Consider the following 14225-nt stretch of genomic DNA (forward strand, 5'->3'; position numbering starts at 1 on the left):
TATCGTGATGTTGTTTATGGGCCTAGTTGTAAGAATTTTTGTTTTCTTCATGTTTGGGTGTAATCCATACTTCATCTATAAGTGCTTCAAGTCATCTTCATTTTTTGGCAAGCAAAGTTGTGTCCTCTGCCTATTGCAGATGGTTAATGTGTCTTCCTCCAGTCCTGATGCTGTGTTCTTCATATAGTCCAGTTTCTCAGATTATTTGTTCAGTGTATAGATTGAATAAGTAAAGTGAAAGTATACATCCTGCTGCACAACTTTACCAATTTTGAAACAGGCCATATTCCCTTGTTCTCTTTGAACAAATGGCGCTTGATCTATATACTGGTTCTGCATGAGCACAATTAAATATTCTAGAACTCCCATCTTCGCAGTGTTATCTGTAACTTGTTATGATCCACGCAGTTGATTGCTTTTGCATAGTCAGTAGAACACTGGTAAACATCTTTCTGGTATTCTCTGCTTTAGGCCAAGATCCATCTGACATCAGCAGTCATAACCCTTGTTCCATGTGTGTTTTGTGAATCCAGTTCCTGTTGCTGTTTAGCTGCAACCAATTTTTAATTATCTTGAGCAAAATTTTGCTAACATACAATAGTAAGGCTATTGGTCGGTAATTTTCACGTTCCGTTTAATCGCCTTTCTTTGGAATAGACATGAGTGTAACCCTGTTGTTGCTGGTGGGCCAGGTAGCGTCTTCCAGATTTCTTGACATAAAGGAGTAAGCGCTTTCAGTGTTGCATCCATTCGTTAAAGTATCTGAATTGGTATTCTGTCAGTTCCTGGAAGAATCTATATATTCATATTATTTTTTTTCTGAACTCTGAGAATTTTATGTATAATGCTCCTTTACCCATAAACACTTCAATGTGTATTTCTCAAAATAAGGGACATTCACTTAAGTTAAACCATAGGACAAAACCGAAACCAAACCCACTGCCCTCGAATAGATTCTGGCTCCTAGCGACCGTGTAGGGCAGAGTAGAACTGCCCCACAGAGCTTCCAAGGATCGCCTGGTGGGTGTGAACTGTGGCCCTCTTGGTTAGCAGCCATAGTACTTAACCACTACACCACCAGGGTTTCCAAACCATAGGACACTTACCAAAATTGGGAAATACTGATACTATAACTGATCTAAGACCTTATTAAAATTTCCACCAGTGGTCCTACTAATGTCCATAATGGCATTTTTTTCCCTAGTCCAAAGACCAATCTAGGATCACATGCTGCTTGTAGTTTCCGAGACTCCTAATTTAGAGTCATTCCTCAGCTTTTCTTTGTTTTTTTAGCACCGACATTTTTGAAGAGTATGCATCATTTATTTTGTAGAATGCCCCTCATTCTGGGCATGTGGTATTTCTTCTTATTGAAACCCTTTCATTTCCATAGGCACAAACAGTATGCCAGCCACTTTTATGCCTCTGGACTTGAGGGGTAAGGTTTATTCCAGTTCTAGTACGAACAGAGTCATGGTGGGTCCCTTTTGAAATGCATGAAGCTCTGCAGACCAGAGTTGGAGCCTCCTTGTTGTGTAGGTTCACACTTCCTGCATGTGTTAGTTTTGTAAACTTTTGCCTGTTCTCTCTTTATTTCTGTGAGATAAGGTTTGCAATTATGGCTTTCCTGTGTGACAGCTAGGGAGCCCTCTTGGGTTTTTGTTTTTCTGTGTCTTATTTGGAAAACCAGAGGTTCCTCATGTAACCTAATGGAAAAGTGCCAGCAATAAATTACTTATCTAGGTCTCGTTAGTATATTGTAGTAGCACAGATTGGTGGTGCCACAGTGCACTGGCCTCATTGGTGGCTATTACCAGATCATATTTTCTCAAAATCCATGTTAAAAAAACCCCAAACGTGTTGCCGTCAAGTCGATTCCAACTCATAGCGACCGTATAGGACAGAGTAGAACTGTCGCGTAGAGTTTCCAAGGACCAGCTGGTGAATTCAAACTGCTGAACTTCTGGTTAGCAGCTGAGCTCTTTAACCACCGTGCCACTAGGGCTCCAAGATTCATATTAACAACCGAAAGTTTAAACACACAATCAGTAAGCATGTATTCCAATACTGAAAAAACATGGCATTAAAAAAAAAAATATATATATATATATAGTAACGAAAGGGATAAATTCTGGTTACACATTTTTGGCAGAAATACGTCGTGTCCTCAGTGCATCACATCAGGAGGCACATGGTGTTGATTTGTTCCATTATTAACGTTAACTTTCATCATTTGGTTAACGTTCCGTCTACTAGGTTTTTTCACTATAAGGTTATTATTTTTCCTTTTATAATTAAGTAATTTATGGGGAGATATGTTGAGACTGTGTAATATCTTGTTCTTCATCAGACTTACATCAGCTAGTTTTAGCATCTGTTGATGATTCTTACTTGAATTATTACTCTGATGGTGCAAAATAGAGATTTTCTAACTCCATTAATTTTTTCTGTATTTATTAGTTGGCATTCTACTGTGAGGAGGAGCTTTCTCTTCTGTTTTGTTTGTACTTGGGCTTGTGGATTCTTTCCTCTTCTTCCTTCTCCCTAAATTCTCCCTGTTTACCTTTCAGCTTCAGCTCATTTTTTATTTATTAGGCTATAATTTACTGGAGCCCTGGTGGTGCAGTGGTTAAGAGCTCAGCTGCTAACCAAAAGGTCAGCAGTTTGATTCCACCAGCCCCTCCTTGGAAACCCTATGGGGCAGTTCTAGTCTGTCCTATAGGGTCGCTATGAGTCGGAATTGACTCAATGGCAACAGGTTTGGTTTTATAATTCACTGCTGTCATTTATTTTGATGCTCCAACTGTTATCAGTTTGGTCAGTTAGATTCCATTGCTTTTTAAATTTTAATAATTGTGTTATTTCTAGAAGCTCTGTTTTCTTTATCAAGTCTTTGCATAGTTTCTTGTTCTTTTAGTTTTGACTTCTTTCTAACTTTGATTATTTTAACATTTTTTAATTGTCTTTTTCAAATTATCCTATATTTTCAAATTCTTGGGATTTTAGTCTTGCTGTCTATTGGTTTGTTGTGTCTGCTGACTCTCACTCATGGTGGATTATGACTTTGTTTGCAAACTCATCTTTTTTTTAGTTTTTCCTGTAAGACTCTTTTATGGCTCAGATTGAGGGTTGTCTTGCTAAAAACAGTTTTGCCTTTGCTTCTGCAGGAGCCTCATAGGTTGTAATCAGTCTGGGACTAATTTTTATGTTAATTTCTCGTGCAGAATTACCCACACCTTATGGATAATGCAAATTTGAACCCCAAACCTAAGTGAACATTGGGTTCTTGTTTTTGAATTCTTTTTTTTCCCTTCTTTTTTTTTTTTTTTTTTGTTGTGCTTTAAGTGAAAGTTTACGGTTCAAATTAGTTTCCTGTACAAAAGCTGATACAGACATGGTTATGTGACACTAGTTGCTCTCCCTATAATGTGACAGCAGATTTCTCCTCTCCTGTATTTCCTGTGTCCATTCAACCAGCTCATGTCCCCCTCTGCCTTCTCATCTTGCCTCCAGACAGGAGCTGCCCACTTAGTCTCATGTGTCTACTTGAGCTAAGAAGCACATTCCTCACCAGTATCATTTTATGTCTTATAGTCCAGTCTAATCTTTGTCTAATCTTTCCCTCAGGAATGGTTTTAGTTTTGGGCTAACAGAGAGTCCAGGGCCCGTGTCCTCTGGGATCCCTCCAGTCTCAGTCAGACCGTTAAGTCTGGTCCTTTTACGTGAATTTGAGTTCTGCATCCCACTTTTCTCATGTTCCATCAGGGACTCTCTGTTGTGTTCCCTGTCAGGGTAGTCATTGATGGTAGACGGGGACCATCTAGTTCTTTTGGCCTCAAGCTGATGGAGTCTCTGGTTTATGTGTCCCTTTCTGTCCCTTGGCTTCATAGTTTCCATGTGTCTTTAGTGTTCTTCATTCTCCTTTGCTCCAGGTGGGTTGGGACCAATTAATGCATCTTAGATGGCCACTTGCTGGCTGTTAAGACCACAGATGCCACTCACCAAAGTGGGTTGCAGAACGTTTTCTTAATAAACTTTGTTATGCCGGTTGACCATGGTCTGAAACCATGGTCCTCAGTCCCCTGCCCCTGCTAATACTGTATTTCGAAGTGTTTGGTTGTACTCGCAAGCTTCTTAGCTTTTGGTTTATTTCAGTTGTGCTGACTTCCCCTGTATTGTGTGTTGTCCTTCCCTTCACCTAAAATAATTCTTGTCTACTATCTTTTTTTTTTACTGTCTAGTTGGTGAATTCCCCTCTCCCTTCCTCCCTACCCTCATAACCATCATAGAATGTTTTCTTCTGTGTTTAAACCTTTTCTTGAGTTCTTGTAATAGTGGTCTCATAAGATATTTGTCCTTTTGCACCTAATTTCACTCAGCGTAATGCCTTCCAGATCCATCTGTGTTATGAGCTGTTTCGCAGATTCATTGTTGTTCTTTACGGTTGGGTAGAATTCCATTGTGTGAATATACCGTAATTTGTTTATCCAGTGATCCGTTGATGGGCACCTAGGTTTTCATCTTTTTGCTATTATAAACAGTGCTGCAGTGAACATGGGTGTGCATATATCTGTTCATGTAAAGGGTCTTATTTCTCTAGGCTATATCCCAAGGAGTGGGATTGCTGGATCATATGGTGCTTCTATTTCTAGCTTTTTAAGGAAGTGCCAAATAATTTCCAAAGTGATAGTATGATTTTACATTCCCACCAGCAGTGTGTAAGTGTTCTAGTCTCTCCACAGCCTCTCCAAAATTTATTATTTGGGGTTTTTTGGATTAATGCCAGCTTTGTTAGGGTGAGATGGTATCTCATTGTAGTTTTAATTTGTATTTCTCTCATGGCTAATGATTGTGACCATTTCCTTATGTACTGGTTAGCCACCTGACTATCTTCTTTGATGAAGAGCTTGTTCATGTTTTTTGCCCATTTTTTAATTGGATTATTTGTCTTTTTGTTGTTGAGGTTTTGCTGTATCTTTTAGAATTTAGAGATTAGACACTGATTGGACTTCTCCCACGTAAGATTTTTTTCCCAGTCTGTAGGTTGTCTTTATATTCTTTTGGTGAAGTCTTGGATGAGCACAAGTGTTTGATTTTTAGGAGCACCCAATCATCTAATTTTTCTTCTGATGTTTGTGCATTGTTAGTAATGTTTTGTATACTGTTTATGCCATGTATTAGGGCTCCTAGCATTGTCCCTATTTTTTCTTCCATGATCTTTATTGTTTGAGATTTTATATTTAGGTCTTTGATCCATTTTGTGTTCGTTCTTGTGCATGGTGTGAGGTTTAGGTCTTGTTTCATTGCCTTGCAGATGGATATCCAGTTATGTCAGTACTGTTTGTTAAAGAAACTGTCTTTTCCCCAATTAACAGACTTTGGGCCTTTGTCAAATATCAGCTGCTCATAAGTGGATGAATTTATGTCTGGATTCTCAATTCTGTTTCATTGGTCTGTGTATCTGTTGTACCAGCACCAGGCTGTTTTGGCTACCATGGCGGAACAATAGCTTCTAAAATCAGGTCATGTGAAGGCTCCCACTTTGTTGTTCTTTTTCAGTAATGCTTTACTTATCTGTGGCCTCTTGCCTTTCCGCATGAAGTTGGTGATTTGTTTCTCCATCTCATTAAAAAATGCCGTTGGAATTTAGATGAGGATTACATTGTATCTGCAGAGTGCAATGTTGAGTTTTACTGTCCATGAGCAAGGTATATTTTTCCACTTATGGTCTTTTATAGTTCCTTGCAGTAGTGTCTTGCAGTTTTCTTTGTGTAGGTCTTTTATGTCTCTGGGTAGATTTATTCCTAAGTATTTTATCTTCTTAGGGGCTGTTTTAAATGGTATTGATTTGGTGATTTTTTTCTTCATTGTTCTATTTGTTGGTGTAGAGGAATCCAGCTGATTTTTGTATGTTTGTCATGTATCCTGAGACTTTGCTGAAATCTTCTATTACTTTCACAATAGTTTTCCTGTGGACCCTTCAGGGTTTTCTGTGTATAAGATCATATCATCTGCCAGTAGAGATAGTTTTACTTCTTTCTTACCAGTTTGGATGCCATCTGTTTCTTTTTCTAGCCTAATTGATCTGGCTAGGACCTCCCGCACCATGTTGAATAAGAGTGGTAATAAAGGGCATCCTTGTCTGGTTCCTGTTCTCAAGTCCTCCATTTAGGATGATTTTGGCTGTTGGTTTTGTCTAAATGCCCTTTATTTTGTTGAGGAATTTCCCTTCTGTTCCTATTTTGCTGAGATTTTTTATCAGGAATGGGTGTTAGACTTTGTTAAATGCCTTTTCTACATCAATTGGTAAGATCATGTGATTCTTGTCTTTTGTTTTATTTATGTGTTAGATTACATTGATTGTTTTTCTAATTTTGAACCATTCCTGCATACCTGGTGTGAATTCCACTTGGTCATGGTGAATTATTTTTTTGATATATTGTTGAATTCTGTTGGCCAGAGTTGTGTTGGAAACCCTGGTGGTGTAGTGGTTAAGTGCTATGGCTGCTAATGAAGAGGTCAGCAGTTCAAATCTGCCAGGCGCTTCTTGGAAATACTATGGGGCAGTTCTGCTCTGTCCTATAGGGTCGCTATGAGTTGGAATCGACTCAACGGCAGCAGGGTAGAGTTTTGTTGACGATTTTTGCGACTATGTTCATGAGGGATACTGGTCTGTAATTTTCTTTTTTTGTGGTGTTTTTACCTGATTTTAGTATCAGTGTTATGCTGGCTTCATAGAATGAGTTTGGGAGTATTCCATCCTTTTCTATGCTCTGAAATACTTTCAGTAGTAGTGGTGTTAACTCTTTTCTGAAAGTTTGTTAGAATTCTCCAGTGAAGCCATCAGGGCCATGGCTTTTTTTTTTTTGGGAGTTTTTTAATGACCTTTTCGATCTTTTTTTTTTTGTTACAGGTTTATTTAGTTGTTCTGCCTCTGTGTTAGTTTAGGTAGGTAGTGTGTTTCTAGAAATTTGTCCATTTCCTCTAGGTTTTCATATTTGTTAGAGTACAGTTTTTCATAGTATTCTGTTATCATTTTTTTAATTTCAGTTGGGTCTGTTGTGATATCACCCATCTCGTTTTTTTGTCCTCTTTTTTTTTTATTGTGCTTTAAGTAAAAGTTTACAAATTAAGTCAGTTTCTCATAGAGAAACTTACGCATACCTTGCTATGTACTCCTAGTTGCTCTCCGCCTAATGAGACAGCACACTCCTCCTCTCCACCCTGTATTGTCTGTGTCCATTCAGCCAGCTTCTGTCCCCCTCTGCCTTCTCATTTCACCTCCAGACAGGAGCTGCCCACATGGTCTCGTGTCTTCTTGAGCCAAGAAGCTCACTTCTCAATAGTATCATTTTCTGTCTTATAGTCTAGTCCAATCCTTATCTGAAGAGTTGGCTTTGGGAATGGTTCCTGTCTTAGACTCACATAAGGTCTGGGAACCGTGACCTCTGGGGTCTTTCTTGTCTCAGTCAGAGCATTAAGCCTGGTCTTCTTACGAGAATTTGAGTTCTGCATCCAGCTGTTCTGCTCCATCAGGGATTCTTTGTTGTGTTCCCTGTCAGGGTAGTAATCGCTTGTAGCCAGGCACCATCTAGTTCTTCTGGTCTCAGTCTGATGTAGTCTTTGGTTTATGTGGCCCTTTTGTCTCTTGGGCTCATAATTACCTTGTGTCTTTGGTGTTCCTCATTCTTCTTTGCTCCAGCCCGCCTCATTTCTGTTTCAAGTTATTTGCTTCCTCTCCTATTTTTCTTTTGTCAGTTTGGTCAGTGGCTTATCGATTTTGTTGATCTTTTCAAAGAACTATCTTTTGGTCTTCTTAACTCTTTCAGTTGTTTTTTGTTCTCTATTTCATTTAATTCTGCTCTAATTTCTATTATTTGCTTTCTACTGGTGCCCGAGGACTTCTTTTGCTGCTCTCTATTTGTTTAAGTTGTAGGGTTAATGTTTTGATTTTGGCACTTCTTTTTGGATGTGTGCATTTATGCTATAAATTGACCTCTGAGAACTGCTTTTGCTGTGCCCCAAAGGTTCTGGTAGGATGTGTTTTCATTCTCCTTTGATTCTATGAATTTTTTTCTCCTGTCCTTAATTCCTTCTAAAGCTCAGTAGTTTTTGAGCAGTGTTTTGTTCAGTTTCCATGTGTTTGATTTTTTTCCTTGCTTTTTTCATTCAGTGGTAGTTTTATGGCTTTATGGTCAGAAAAGATGATTTGTAATATTTTGATGCTTTGGATTCTGTTAAGGCTTGCTTTGTGGCCTGATATGGGGTCTGTTTTGGAAAGTGTTCCATGTACCTTGGAAAAGGAAGTATACTTGGCTGTTGTTGGTGGAGTGTTCTGTATATGTCTGTGAAGTCAAGTTGCTTGATTGTGGCATTTGGATCTTCTGTGTCTTTATTAGCTTCTCTCTGGATGTTCTGTTTTTCACCGAAAGTGGTGTTTTGAGGTCTCCTACTATTATTGTAGAGCTATCTCTCTTTTCAATGCTATTAGAGTTTGTTTTCTGTATTTTGGAACCCTGTCGTTGGGTGTGTAAATATTTATTATGGTTATGTCCTCCTGGTGTACTGACCCTTTAATCATTACATGGTGTCCTTCCTTATCCTTTGTGGTGGATTTTACTTTAAAGTCTATTTGTCAGAAATTGATATTGCCACTTCTGCTCTTTTTTGATTGTTGTTTGCTTGATATATTTTTTTCCATTCTTTTGAGTTTTAGTTTGTTTGGGTCTTTAAGTCTAAGGCATGTCTCTTGTAAGCAGCATATAGACAGACTGTTTTCTTATCCCTTCTGCCATTCTCTGTCTCTGTTGGTTTATTTAGTCCATTTACATTCAGCATAATTATTGATAGGTATGAGTTTAGCGTTGTGATCTTGATGTATTTTTTGTGTGTGTTGTTGACGATTTCTTTGTTCCAGTTGATTTTCTGTAGCGAGTGGCTTTTCTTTATATATTTTCTTTTCCTCTTTTTCATTGTTGTTGATTTTGTATTTGCTGAGTCTTTACATTTTTCTTGTTTTTTATTTTGATGAGTAGAATTGTTAGTTTCCTTTGTGGTTTCCTTAATATTTGCCCCTATTTTTCTAAGTTTAAATCAATCTTTTATTTCTTTATATTGCCCTGATTTCCTCTCCATATGAAAGATCTATGATGACATTTTTTAGTCCCTCTTTTTAGTTTTAAAGTTGTCATCTTTTACATAATGATGTCTCTGTTTCCCTATTTAGAGCATTTTAGCTTTGATATATTTTTGTGATTTCCCTGTCTGGGTTGATATCTGGTTGCTGTGCCTTGTGTTCTAGTCTTGGGTTGTTATCTGATATTACTGATTTTCTAACCAGAGGACTCCCTTTAGTATTTCTTGTAATTTTCATTTGTTGTTTTGCAAATTCCCTAAAATTTTGTTTATCTGGAAATATCCTAATTTTGCCATCATATGTGAGAGACAGTTTTGCTGGATGTATAATTCTTGGCTGGCAATTTTTTTCTCTCAAGACTTTATGTATGTCGTCCCATTGCCTTCTTGCCAGCATGGTTTTTGCTGAGTAGTCAGAGCTTAGTCTTATTGACTCTCCTTTATAGGATGACTTCGTTTATCCCTAGCCGCTCTTAAAATTTTCTGTTTATCTTTGGTTTTGGCAAGTTTGATTATAATGTGTTTGGTGACTTTCTTTTGGGATCTTCCTTTTGTGGGGTTTGATAAGCATCGTGGATAGATATTTTCTCATCTTTTATGATATCAGGGAAGTTTTCTGCCAACAAATCTTCAAGAATTCTCTCTATATTTTCTGTTATCCCCCCTGTTCTGGTACTCCAGTCACTTGTAGATTATTCCTCATCCTTCATCCAGAAGATTTCTTGTTTCTTTGTTTCGGGAGCTTGCTGAAGCCGTCTTGGGCTGCCTCTTTATATGATTTGATGTTGACCATTGTCTCTGAGACATCAATAAGTTATTATATTTATTTATTTTATGTTTGCTTACTGTGTCCTAGCTTCTTGTTTTGTTTTGTTTTGATATGCCCAAATAGGCTGCTTGAGTGAGCTGTTTTGATTATTGGTGCCTTTGAAGCTCTAACATCTTGTCACCAGGTGGTTAGAGCTGTTACTAGGCATGTGAGCCCAGAAGTCTGCTAACTTTTCTTGTATGGATTTAGCTCGTGTGTTCAGGTAGTCAGTCACCAAGTGTGTGGTGCAGGCTCTTACCTTCAGTCCTAGACTAGGAGGGGTGATTGGTGTAGGCACAGGTATCTGGCTACCATAGGGGGTCATGCTCTTAGCAAGGCAGGGGGCTGACAGCCGCCCCTGAGTGTCTGTGAGGAAAGTGTGTCCCTGTTCCCTAGAGTCCGTAGGTGGGTGAGTTTTGAAGCTGGACCACGGGCATCCAGTGCTGTTGGCTGTAAGGACTGGGAGACACCACTTTTTTTGGACCCTATGGCTAGGTGACATGGGTGGAGCCACCAGTCCTCAGGCCCCTGATGTGGGTAGGTGATGACCCTGCTTAATAAGCAGAGAGTGGTGTCAAATGTCATGAACCTGCCTCTCCACTATGTAGCTGAAACAGTTGAAGTTAGACTTCAGGTATATACCCAGTTGTACTGTGCTAACGAAGGCCTACACTGTTGAAACGGGCCCACACAGGTCTAGGCAGGGTCGAAAGGCATTGAAGTCTGTGGACCCCTTATGCTTGTGCCTAGGCAAAGGAGCTGTTTCTGCCCTGAGTTTCCAGCTTAGGGGAGCTAGCAGAGTATTTTTTCCTTGTTTGTTAATTTGTTCCGTTTCCAAGTCCAGGAGAATGGCTCAGGGCGAGTGTCAGGTCCTACTTCTGGCCCAGGGGATGCAGTTGACTGGGATGCAGTGCACAGCACAAAGGGAGCAGGTAAATGGAAGGCAGGTTTTTCCCAAAGGGGTATTTTTTGATCTGCGTGGTAGGGTAAACGCAGGTACTTATCTTTTGCCATTTTATTGCTTAGCTGATTCTGGAGACGTGAGTAGACTCTCCGCTACGCTGTCTCTCCTGATGTGGAAAACGCGTCCCGGATGCCAGTGCTTTTGTAACCACGCTCGTGCAAGTGAAATCGTCCTGCGAGGTGCCGGTTCCCTCCAGGTCAGGTCTGGCAACTCCTCACTGCTTTTGAACTGTTTTTCCCTCTGCCTGCCACTCAGCTCAGTTGCTCAGCTTTGCCTTTGATGTTCAGGGTTCCTAGATTGTCATATATAATCGATTCACTTGTTGTTTTGGGTCTTTGTTGTAAGAGGGGTCACAGGAAGCATCTGACTGCTCTGCCATCTTGGCCCCGCCTCCTGGTTTTGAATTTTAAAGGACTTTTTTTCTTCCTCCCTATCCAAGGCTATGTCAAAGGCAGACTCCTGGGCTTGTGGGTAGACTCTCCTCCCTTCCGCCCTCCCCCTCGCCTGCCCTTTTCCTGAGACTGTAGTCCCTTCCAAGGTCCCAGCTTTATTTAGGGATCTCAGTCCCAGTGTACTGCTTTGAGTGGGCCCTAGGCCAGTTCACATGTCCTCCACAAGGCTTAAAAGCCTCAACCACCTGGGTTGCAGAGACCAACTTTCCCAGCTTCCCCTCTTCCCCATCCTCATACTTAGCTCTCCTGCTGGTGGAAGCCTCAACTTTGGTTTTCCATTTCCTTTTATTTCTGGTCCTCAAGGGTTTGCTTTTCTTTCTTGTGGACTCAGGTATGCATTCAAAAAAACAACAAAAAAAATTTTTTTTTTTTTAAATTTAACATAGTATTTTTTTTGTGTTTGTTGAGGGAAGATTTGCAGGTTATTATTCTCCATATTGCCAGAACCTGAAGTCACCACTGTGTTTAAAAACACTACAGTGACATTTCCATCATGCTTGCTGTGCTAGTGCCCCACCATTAGTGGGAAAAAACAAAAAACCCATAGTTATCGTATCGATTTCAACTCATAGCAACCCTATAGGGCAGAGTAGAACTGCCCCATAGGGTTTCCAGGGGTCATCTGGGAGATTCGAACTGCTGACCTTTTCATTAATGGCCTGAGCTCTTAACCACAGCACCACCAGGGCTCCATTAGTTGGGAAAAAAAAGCCAACCAAACTTGTTGCTATTGAGTCAATTCTGACTCATAATGACCCTGTAGGACAGAGTGGACATGCGCCATAGAGTTTCCATGGAGCACCTGGTGGATTCCAGCTGCCAGCCTTTTGGTTAGCAGCTGTAGCACTTAACCATTATCCCACCAGGGTTTCCCCATTAGTTGGAAGGCATACCTATTTTCTCTGATCCCAAGTACAAGAACCTTATGGAGAAAAATATGTAACTGTTGACCGGATTTATCTTTAACCAGCTGTTATTGGTACTTACTAGTTCACTGATTTGCTGCTGTTAACTACTGATAAAGCTCCCACAGTAACTGTCTTCTCTAGTCTTTCCAAATTCAGTTCCCTTAACCCAACTCCCCCTTTTCTATATTGTCTGAATTTTTTTTTTTTTTGGTTGATTATTTTTTGTTGGATGCTTTCGTCTTTTTTCTTCTTCCTAAGTTCTTCCTGTTATCTTTTGACCTCAGCTCAATGTCCATACTTCTTGTACCTTTATTATGGCTCTTTTCCTGTGTTAATGAGTAAGCATAGTACAAAGTGGAAGGAATGTATTTTCAGTATGGACCTGGGTGTGAATCTTTGGTCGTTCACTTATAGCTGGGTGGCCTTTGGCAAGTCACACAACTTCTTTGTTTCTTTATCTGGTAGTAATATGACAGTAAATGCGAGTAATACTAACCTTGCAAAGTTGTTTGAAAAATTAGAAATTATGTGAAGTGACATAAGTTAGGAACTCTGATAACTATCTTATGATTTAGTTATTTGTGTACATCTTACTCCTTGAATTTGTATGTATTCACTCTGGAGGTGGAGACCACATCTTATTCATCTGTTGGTCTGTCTAAATTTCTAAAGCATCTCGTATATAGTTGGTGCTCCATAAATGGTTGTTGAATGAGTTTTTTTTTTAATAATATTTTATTGTGTTTTCGGTGAAAATTTACACAGCAAATTAGGTTTCCATTTGACAATTTCTGCCCAGGTTGTTCAGTGACATTAGTTATATTTTTCACAATGTGTCAACATTGTCTTCATTGTGTTCTGGTTGTTCTGTTTCCAGTACTCTAGTTTCCCTGCCCCCTTAGCTTCTTATTTTTGCTTTAGAGTAGTTGCTAACCTTTTGTTCTCATATAGATAGTTTTTTAATGGAGCACCATACTCATAGATAATATCCTTTATTTTGTGTGCCAATCTGTTGTTTCACTAAAAGGTGACCCTGAGATAGTTTTGGATGATAATTTAAAGAATATCTCAGGGCAGTAGTAGTCTCAGGGAGTTCTCTAGCCTCAACTGGTCCAGTAAACCTGGCCTTTTTTTTTTTTTTAATAATTTTTATTGTGTTTTCGGTGAAAATTTACACAGCAAATTAGGTTTCCATTTGACAATTTCTGCCCAGGTTGTTCAGTGACATTAGTTATATTTTTCACAATGTGTCAACATTGTCTTCATTGTGTTCTGGTTGTTCTGTTTCCAGTACTCTAGTTTCCCTGCCCCCTTAGCTTCTTATTTTTGCTTTAGAGTAGTTGCTAACCTTTTGTTCTCATATAGATAGTTTTTTAATGGAGCACCATACTCATAGATAATATCCTTTATTTTGTGTGCCAATCTGTTGTTTCACTAAAAGGTGACCCTGAGATAGTTTTGGATGATAATTTAAAGAATATCTCAGGGCAGTAGTAGTCTCAGGGAGTTCTCTAGCCTCAACTGGTCCAGTAAACCTGGCCTTTTTTTTTTTTAATAATTTTTATTGTGCTTTAAGTGAAACTTTACAAATCAAGTCAGTCTGTCACATATAAGCTTATATACACCTTACTACACACTCCCATTCACTCTCCCCCTAATGAGTCAGCCTGCTCCCTTCCTCCAGTCTCTGCTTTCGTGACCGTTTTGTCAGTTTCTAACCCTCTCTACCCTCCCATCTCCCCTCCAGACAGGAGATGCCAGTACAGTCTCAAGTGTCCAGCTGATACAAGTAGCTCAGTCTTCATCAGCATCTCTCTCCAGCCCATTGTCCAGTCCTTTCCATGTCTGATGAGTAGTCTTCGGGAATGGTTCCTGTCCTGGGCCAACAGAAGGTTTGGGGACCATGACCGCCGGGATTCTTCTAGTCTCAGTCAGACCATTAAGTATGGTCTTTTTAT

General features: G+C 39.5%; 1 protein-coding gene across 7 annotated transcripts in view; it reads left to right on the plus strand.

Moving 5' to 3' along the window:
* Nucleotides 1-14225, plus strand: part of MAP4K3 (mitogen-activated protein kinase kinase kinase kinase 3) — a 238945-nt gene that overhangs the window by 11743 nt on the left and 212977 nt on the right. The window contains exon 2 of one of the 7 annotated variants that reach the window (XM_023555302.2): nucleotides 10970-11103. The exons of the other annotated variants lie outside the window; for them this stretch is intronic. Within the exon in view, the coding sequence (XP_023411070.2) occupies nucleotides 11017-11103 (87 nt within the window). The 5' untranslated portion in view covers nucleotides 10970-11016. The remainder of the gene's footprint in view (nucleotides 1-10969; nucleotides 11104-14225) is intronic. 7 annotated transcript variants of the gene reach the window in all.

The sequence above is a fragment of the Loxodonta africana genome, chromosome 26 (genome assembly GCF_030014295.1).
Source record: "Loxodonta africana isolate mLoxAfr1 chromosome 26, mLoxAfr1.hap2, whole genome shotgun sequence".
Lineage (NCBI taxonomy): Eukaryota > Metazoa > Chordata > Mammalia > Proboscidea > Elephantidae > Loxodonta > Loxodonta africana.